The 10,061-nt window shown below is 31.7% G+C and overlaps 1 protein-coding gene across 1 annotated transcript; it reads left to right on the forward strand.

Annotated features, from left to right (window-relative positions):
* Nucleotides 1–7,589: 7,589 nt before the first annotated feature.
* Nucleotides 7,590–8,958, forward strand: LOC107960938 (COMPASS-like H3K4 histone methylase component WDR5B). The gene is made up of 2 exons (XM_016897189.2): nucleotides 7,590–8,413; nucleotides 8,502–8,958. The coding sequence occupies exons 1-2, from the start codon at nucleotides 7,751–7,753 to the stop codon at nucleotides 8,790–8,792; spliced, it is 954 nt and encodes a 317-aa protein (XP_016752678.2). The 5' UTR covers nucleotides 7,590–7,750; the 3' UTR covers nucleotides 8,793–8,958.
* The last annotated feature ends 1,103 nt before the right edge of the window (nucleotides 8,959–10,061 follow it).

A 10,061-nucleotide genomic window follows, 5' to 3' on the forward strand; every position in this document is an offset into this window, starting at 1 on the left:
AGTATAAACATTAAATTCTGACAAATTAAAATAGATAAACTAATCTCTTTTTACTGTAGAGTAGAAAGAAAAAAAATTATAATTAGACCTAAAAAATATGGCTTAATAAATTAAATATTTACAAGTTTTATATAAATATTAATTTTGATTTTAGTGTTGATTAGAAAAAATAAAAGGAAAATTGTTTTCTAGTTATTAAAATTGGAACAATTTGCTCCAAATTTTAAATCATTGAATTCCATATTCAAGATTCGACCTGGTCGGCTATAGGTTTAATGTTGAGTAGAACAAAATAGAAAGAAATTTTTTTCAAGAGATCAATAAAATACCCAAAAAGAAAAGAAAAGAATTGAGCTAGTAATTAACTAAGACCAAAATTATATTACATAATAAAAAACATAAATTTAATTAAACGAAGAAGCATTAGAGGAATTAATCCCGTCAACGGAAACGACGAAAGTAACTAAATGGCAATATTGAACTTGGCTGTAACCTCGTTGGCACCACAATCAACGTCGCATTTCACCTCACAATAGGCATTGCCATGGTCATCGTTCTTACATTTCTCGTTACAACTTTCGAAACATGCATTGAAACGATCAGAATCTGCCTCGATTGGCTTAATACTTGCCGCCACGAGAACAATGCACACCGTAATCCACCTTATAATGAACCTGTTCGCCATTTGTTACGATTTCTATTTGAAAATTTAGGCAAAGTTATTTGAAGAGGTAAATGAAAGCTTATTTTGGCTACTCATCCGCAAGATGGGAAGTATTTAAAGGGTGTAGCTAAAATTAGATCTCATAATTTTGAATGCAAAAATATCAAAAAAACTAAAATGGAACTCAATATAAATAGTGAATATATAAAAACCCATATAAAAGTAAATTCAAATACAACCCACGTTATAAGACTCAAATCAAAATGAATTCCAATAGAAACTCAATTCAAAAACTAAAATATCCCATGTTAACCAAATGATTAAAATTCTAAGTACATTTTACCTATAACTATTAAATTGACAAATTTTCCTTAGTTAAACCAAATGGAAGTTAATTTCTAAAAGCTTTACTTTTTTTCATCATAGGGCGTCTAAAAGTAGTGAATATTCGATGATTATAGAATTTTTTAGATTCAATATTTATAAATTTCTAGGAGTTCATGTTATTCAAAAATTATTTATGGTGTGGGAAACAAATGTGGGGACAAACAGGTTGAATTTAACGGTGAATTCAAGCATCTTGAACTCAAATCTTAATTTTTTGATCCCCTTTAAACCTAGAAAAGGTTATTTTATTCTCAACGTGATGGCAAGTCACAAATATAATAATATCTGAATGGCTTTTGAGTCTCTGAATCTAGAACACCAAGTACCCGACCCGATCGCTGGATCTGCGCTACAAGGTGCCACATTCTGGAGCAACTACAAATATTCACAAAAAATTTATACCATTTAATGGTTATATTCAGCCAAAACATGCATTCAATACGATAAACAAGCATTTTTAGGTCTTATACAAGCTTACGAAAGCTCTAAAGCTAACCCATAATAGATTTATGACCAAATTATAAGAACTTCAAATCATCAGGTGGACGTCGTGACATGAGGGGTTCCTCGTCGCGCCGTGACATACTCTAATCTATATCTCGTCGCAACGACACTTGTATGACGTCGCAACATCACATATTGTTTTTGCAAATTCTATTAGGCATCAACTTGCAATGTCATCATAAACATTTATTATACATGCTTAGCTCATAAATAGCCAATACCAATACCTCTCAAACATCATTTCAAGTTCATTAGCTCCTTAATCAATAACATACCTATGCCATATTACTTATAATCTATCAACCTAACACAACTCATCGAATCACATATATACATGCTAATCCACAATTACCATTAGAAAAAGTAACCTTTTTATTCTTTACATACCATATGATAATTCACATACCAACTTTGCATTCATATGATTCAAATCCAAATGCCGAACATTTAAATTCAACATCATCAAACATAACAAAATACCAAAATGACTTTACTAGTTACATGCCATTTAACTAACAAAAGAGGTTCTCAAACATTGTTGAGTCTAGGATTTTGATTGGTTGCTGAAATCGATGTTCAGGATCTCGAACTAAGCCTAACCTGCTTACCATGATGCCATAGTGTCTTTCAATTATGGTCTTACTTAATTATGTCATGATGTCAAAGCATCTTTCAACTATGGTCGTATTTATTCTTGTTATGGTGTCATAGCATCTTTCAGCTATGGTCTTACTCATTTTAGGCGTATAGCCTCCAATTGGTCTTATGGCCTAGAGATGATCTTTACTCTTCCCATTTCATTCCATCCATTCCTCAATTTCACCATCCTATACCTTGATGCCCGAACACCACAGCATCTCTTCCGCAAGGCCCGAAGCTTCGCTTATCATGGGTGTACGCAACAACACCATATGACAGTATCTAACAGAATCATCCCATTTTCCCTTCCTAACTTCGCCTAAACCCAGCAATTTTCCCTTACATGCATTTCATGGATACAATACCATGGAATCATAGCTAATTCATGCACATTGAACTAAAATGGCGGATACTCATAAACCCATGCAACCTTACCTTACAGTATACATAGCATTTTAGGGGGTTGAATGCAGAAACTCACTTGATGGTTCTTTGCGTTGTTCGCTTAGCTTTTTCAAACGCCGGAGCTTCTATTCTTCAGGTAGCTAATCAAGACAACCAATTCATGAGTTAAACCTAGAAATCCCACTTTTAAACTTAATTTTCCAGAAACATACAAAATCATTAAAATGGTTTCTGGAAGCCTTTAACATTGGTTCTTAAACCATACGTACACTAAAGGACTTAGAACTTTACCAGCTTACTGGATCCTCTATTTTCTCGACTCAAAACTCATGATCACTACTCCATGCAAAACTTCCTATCTTCGGAGCGACGAAAAAGATGAATAAATAGAAGAAAATGAAACAGAATTTATATGAATCCACTTTTGGAAGTCACTTCTCGACTATTTATAGCCTTTCTCTTATGGTCTTTAACTGTTTATAGGCCATCCATTTAAAATCATTATGTCTCTCACTAAGGGCCTGTTCTTCATTGCTTAAAAAAAGCATTTCTGACTCCAAAAGCACTTTTGGAAGAAAAGCTGTGCAGAACAAGTTGCTTTTGGCTGAAATTTTTAGCTTTTCCTCTCCCAAAAGCACTTTTGGTGCTTAATTACTTTTTCACCCCTCCAATAACATAGTACTTTTCTTTTTTTTCTTGGTGCTTAATTACAAATGTGTTAAAATCATTGATTAAAAATAAAAAAAATTAAAATACTAATTACAAATATTTTATGGTTATATTTAAATATTTAAATTATAGTTTATATATTCTAATTAAATTTTATAAATAATTAATATTTATTGCTTAAAAATATTTAAAATTTATATTTCATATATTAAAATATTAACAACAAGTTATAATAATTTTTTTATATTCTTACTAAAATATAATAATATTAACTAATTTAATTATTATTTAAATGCATATTTGTTACTTGATAATAACATGTCTAAAATGGACATTTTATTTCTCAAAAGTACTTTTTTACAGTAATGCTAAACACTCAAATTTTAAACCAAACTTTTTAAAAGCACTTCTTAAAAGCACTTTTTACATAGCACTTTTCAAAAGCATTGCCAAACTAGCCCTAAGAGATCGACTGGTTTTAATCCAACCAAACCAGACCTGGTTCTTAACATTGTCCAATTTCAGTTACTATCTTTCTTTGATTTTTTTAGTAGAGACTGCCAACTTACATTTTTTTCAATTTAATCCTTAATTTGTTCCAAATTTTAGGATTTAAAGGGAGCCGAGTTTGACATCATAATAACATTCCAATTTTCAAATTAAATCAATTGATTCGTCTAATTTTTCATATCAATCTTCTAAACTTGTAAATCCAATTCGCATACTCTTTCTCAATGGCAATTCAATTCATATACCATTATCAACTTTACATTTTAAATCCCTATTAACCTGACTCCGATTCGAACGGATACACAGATCCAACCAACATACAAAATTTGGCACCCAGTGTCTCATCAAAAAATTCGAAGTAAATAGATTGCGCCCAATATTCATCAGTATAACCAAAGTAAAAGTTGTGCCCAAAACTCATCAACATGTAGTCGAAGTAACCCCTACATAATCTATCCTATGGCATGACAACTATACATGACTCTGCTCGAACAGTTAATAAGGTAACAATTTATTCAAATTATCATTTTATTCAATTCTCATCTCATCAATTCAATTCATAGTTCAAATAATCAATTTATCACATAGCATATCCTATTTCAGCTCAATTTCAAAGTCAATTCCATAATTTCATCAAATTTCACTATTTTTAATTCTATTCAATTTAGTTCTCTATCTCGATAATCAAACATAATCATACCAATTCGATTCAACAAACCAATCTAAGCTTACCTCCACATCTTACCATGCTAAACAATAGAAATATGCAACAAATAAAGTGATTTGAATTATAGAAATGCAAACCGAACACTCGAGCTACTCGTCGTCGGATCTCGTCTTTCCTTTCCCTCTCGACATTCCCACGTCGTCTTTAGCAACAAATTATAATTTGAAAATACATAATATTAAATTCTAGCTCAAATCACAATCAATTATAAACTCACACTTATTTTACAATTTATTCAATTTAGTTCCTAAAACCGAGACTAGCATAACTTTCAATTTAAAGTTTTGGATTGAAATTTGATTTCACATTTGTTAATTAGGGACCTTCTATTTCTTATTCCTACTTCCAATTTTATATTTTAATCAGTTTAGTTCCTAATGTGCCAAACTATCAATTAAGCTTTACAATTTAGTCATTTTTCACATCTAAGCTTAAAATCTATCAATTTAACACCTAAAACTTCAAGAAATCAACGGAAACTTTCTAAAATTGTAACATTTTTACAAATTGGCACTTGGGCTAGCTAAAACAAGCTCTCATGACCTTAAAAACATAAAAATCAAATTAAAATGGCCAGAGACTTACTTGAATTTAAGGTTAAAAGCTTGGAACCCTTTAACAATGACATGGAGCTCCCTTTTCTTTCTCACATTCAGTTGAAGAATATGGAATTCCCTTTCGTGGAGCTCCCTTTTCTTTCTCACATTCAGTTGAAGAAGATGGAATTCCCTTTCCATCCATCGAATTTGGTCTTTTATAGTAGGATTATTAGGTTAATTAAGTTAATTAATCTTAGTTTAATTAAACAAAGTTTATTTTAATCAAGTTAAGTCTTAATTAACCTTGCTGTCCACTAACATTTAATTTGACATGGTCTAATTGTTATTTTAGACCTTTGGTTAATTGCAATATATGTCCCTAGGTCATTTCCTAATTAAAAATCTATAGTGATTGGACTTTACAATCTAGTCACTGGGCCCTAATTAATCACAATTTTGACTAAATTAATTATCTAAAATTCAATTCGTCTATGGCTCAGTTTACGAAAATAGGATCTCGAAATTGCAATTTTCAATACCATTGGAAACTGAGGCATTATAGAATCATAGCTTTAGGTTGAAGATCCCATAGATAAACACATTTATCTTTTGATCCACTAAAGATGTACTTTGTAACAGCCTGATTTTCACTGGTGTCGAAAAAAATGATTTCGAAACCCCAAGAGAAAATGAAAAATGAAAAAAAATAATAAATGAGAGAAAATGATGTGAGAGGGGAAAATAAACAAAAATAATAATAAAGAAAGAAAGATAATGATGTGGTGGGGTCCACTACTTTAAATAAAAAATTTTAAAATTCCACGTCATCCAACCATTTATACTTTAACGGAATTTGGGTAGTTTAGTGACTAAATTGAAAATTTCTATAGTTGAATGACCAAAACAAATACATGAAAAAAATTCAATTACCATTAAAGTAGTTTACCCAAAATAGATTTGAGTGTGCTTGATAGAGAAGAAAAGTTTGGAAAAAAAAAGAGAGATGACAATTTTTATTCTAATGCATAAAAACAAACCATTCCAAATTAGAATGATGAGAGAAGAAAATGAGAATGGTTTGTATGTTTGTTCCAAACTATGTATTTTTCAAAATTCCATTTTTTCCTCTCATTTTTTAATTATACTGAGTAATGGGAAAAAATGTTTTTTTTTCTTCAAAATTTTCATATTTCTTACCAAGCATGTTAGAACCATAAGATTTTGATATAAAATTTAAAATCATAAACCAAGATTTGTCATATAAGATCATCAAGAACAAAAACTATGTATTTGAATCTATTAATTTCTTGAGATCTTCGAATCTTGTGGTTTTGTTCTCTCAAATTAACACACAAATATTTTAAAGAATGCGACTCTCTCTCTCTTTTTGAAGATAGAATGTCAGAAAAGTTATCTATATCTGTAATTTGGGACCATAACTGTAATATATACATTTTGCACATTAACCTTAATTTCTAATCAATCCATCATCAATTAGAATTTAGTTTATAGAGTATCTGCACATATTTGACTCATAATTTATTTAATAACGAAGCCCAATAAGCCTTAATCAAATTAGATCACTTTTAATTTGAGCTAGCATTTTAGGATAGTAAATAATAATATGCAATTATTCTTATTATAGATGTGGTATCCATATTTTTCCAACAAAACACAAAAAAATATATTTTCCATCTCTCTATTTTTTCATCCTTTAAATTTTCTATTTTTTAAAATCCTTCTATATAAAATTTATATCTTTTTATTTTTCAAAACTTTAAATTTTCTAATTTCTTTCCATTTGGTCCTTTAGTCCATTAACATATGGGTGGTCAACAAATATAATATAAAATAGATGGACAATCAAATGAGATAAATATTAAAATTATACATGAATTTTTATTTAATGTGCAATACTATATATAAAGTTTAATTTTATGTAATTTTGTATATGATATTCTGACTTAATTCAATTTTCACAAATCCTTAACATTATTATCAATATACATCATTTATGTTTACATATTACAGGAAAAATAATTATACTTATCTAATATAAAAAATAAATTCATATATTTATTTTTAAATGTGAATGATTGAATTAAAATCAAAATCAAAATTTTACGTACACATTTGTACCAAAATCAAAGTTTATGTTTATAATTGTACAAAATCAAAGTTAATGTATCAAATTGCACATTGAATTAAAGTTCATGTATATAAGTTGATATAGTTAAAATCGACAATAAGTCCTTGTATTCTTCACAAATTCAAAATTTAGTCCTTGTACTTTTATTCCAAAAATTTAGTTCTTCATTTTTCAGATTTCAAAATTTAGATTCAATTGCTAACACTGTTAAAATTATATTATTAAAACATAATTTTTTAGTTACATGAGTATCATATCAATATTTATTTTATTTTAAAATGTCTCACTAATAAATAAATAATAATAATTTCATAGTGTGAAGAGTAAATAGATTTATGGGAAATTTTAACATTTTGATATTTATCCCTAATCAAATGCTAACTTTTCATAATGGGGTTTGATTAAAATGAAAAATCAGCTTATTAAAAACTAGCCAATGGCATTTCTAAGGGGGTCGACATTGGGTGCTCATCAAGCTAACGGGCTGGCTGGCGTGGAGAATATAGGGATTGTAAAGGTTTTTAAAGCTTCGACATTCATCCCGCCGTATCTGAACAATGGCTAGCGGTGGTACCAACCAGCAACCAACCGCCGCCTACAAACCCTACCGTCACCTGAAAACGCTAGCTGGCCACCAACGCGCCGTATCCTGTGTCAAATTTTCCAACGACGGTACCCTCTTAGCCTCCGCCTCCCTCGACAAAACCCTAATTATTTGGTCCGCCTCGACCCTCTCCCTCCTCCACCGCCTCGTCGGCCACTCGGAAGGCATATCAGACCTCGCCTGGTCCTCCGATTCTCACTACATCTGCTCCGCCTCCGACGATCGCACCCTTCGCATCTGGGATGCACGACCCCCGTTCGATTGCCTCAAGATCCTCAAGGGACATTCCGACTTCGTCTTTTGCGTGAACTTCAACCCGCAGTCGAATCTCATCGTCTCAGGCTCCTTCGACGAGACGATTCGCATTTGGGAGGTGAAAACCGGCAAGTGCTTGAGGGTAATCCGAGCCCACTCCATGCCGGTGACGTCGGTTCATTTTAACCGCGACGGTTCGCTGATTGTATCAGGCAGCCACGACGGGACATGCAAGATTTGGGCCGCCAAAGAAGGTACTTGCTTGAAAACCCTAATCGACGACAAAGATCCCGCCGTCTCGTTCACCAAATTCTCCCCCAACGGGAAATTCATTCTGGTCGCAACCCTCGACAGCACTCTTGTAAGTTAAAAAAAAACATCTTTTAACCTTTCAAAATCAAACCGAATCCGATTGAGATTTTAGAAATTACTCTTGATTTTGATTGCAGAAGCTGTGGAATTATTCAACCGGTAAGTTTCTGAAAATTTATCAAGGACATACAAACAGAGTTTACTGTATAACATCAACATTCTCGGTTACGAGTGGGAAGTACATCGTTAGTGGATCAGAGGATAAATGTGTTTATCTATGGGATCTTCAATCCAAAGCCATGATTCAGAGACTCGAAGGCCATTCGGATACTGTTATATCCGTGACTTGCCATCCCGTTGAGAATAAAATCGCCTCTGCTGGGCTTGACGGGGATCGAACAATTAGGGTTTGGGTTCAAGATGCTTGAATTCGCCACCATTAAATTCAATCTGTTTGCCCCCATCTTTGTTTCCCACACCATAAATGATTTTCGAATAACATGAACTCCCAGAAATTTATGAATATTAAATCTACAAAATTCCATAATCATCTAATATTCAGACTCCCTATGATGAAAAAAACTAAAGCTTTTAGAAATCAACTTTCATTGGCTTTAGCTAAGGAAAATTTGTCAAATTAATAGTTATAGGTAAAATGTAGTTGGAATTTTAATCATTTGATTAACAATTTTTGGGATATTTTAGATTTTGAATTCAGTTACTATTTGAACGTATTTGAATTTACTTTTATGGGTTTCCATATATTGACTATTTGGATTGATGAATATATAAATATTGAGTTCGGTCTTAGGTTTTTTGATATTGTTGTATTTAAAATTATGGGATCTAATTTTAGTTACACCTTTTAAATATTAATTACTAGCTTCCTTACCTTGCAGATGAGTAATCGAAATAAGCTTTTGTTTGCCTCTTCAAATAATCTTCTGGTCTAAATTTTCAAATAGAACCAAAACAAATGGTTAACAAGTTTGTTGTAAGGTGAAACATGGTGTGCATTGTTCTTGTGGCGGCAAACATTGAGCTAATCGAGGTAGACTCTGATCGTCTTAATGCATACTTCGAAGGTTGTAACTAAAAATGCAAGAACGATGACTATGGCAAAGCCCTATTGAGGGGTGAAGTGCGATCGGTGATTGTGGTGTCAAGGAGGTTGCAACTAAGTTCAATATTTTATTACCATTTAAATATTATGGGATCTAATTTTAGTTACACTCTTTAAATATTAATCACTAGATTCTCTATCTTCAAATAACTTTGTCTAAATTGTCAAATAGAAAACAAAACAAATGGGCAGCAAGTTCGTTGTAAGGTGAATTATGATGTGCATTGTTCTCGTGGCGGCAAGCATTCAGTCAATGAGGCAGATTCCGATCGTTTCATGCATGCTTTGATGGTTGTAACAAAAAATGCAAGAACAATGACTGGCAAAACCTATGAAGAGGTGAAGTGCGATGCTAACTGTGATGCCAAGGAGATTGCAACCAAGTTAAATAGTATTATGGGATCTAATTTCAATTACACCCTTTATATATTAATCACTAAATTCATTTTATTGTATAGATCTGTGATTTGTTGGGAAAAGCCAAATATATTCTTCAAGAAAAAGACTTTCAACTCAGAACTGATGGAAGAAGAATACTGGCATATCATACTGGAATTATAGAAGAAAAAGATGA

The sequence above is a fragment of the Gossypium hirsutum genome, chromosome D08 (genome assembly GCF_007990345.1).
Source record: "Gossypium hirsutum isolate 1008001.06 chromosome D08, Gossypium_hirsutum_v2.1, whole genome shotgun sequence".
NCBI classification, from domain to species: Eukaryota; Viridiplantae; Streptophyta; class Magnoliopsida; order Malvales; family Malvaceae; genus Gossypium; species Gossypium hirsutum.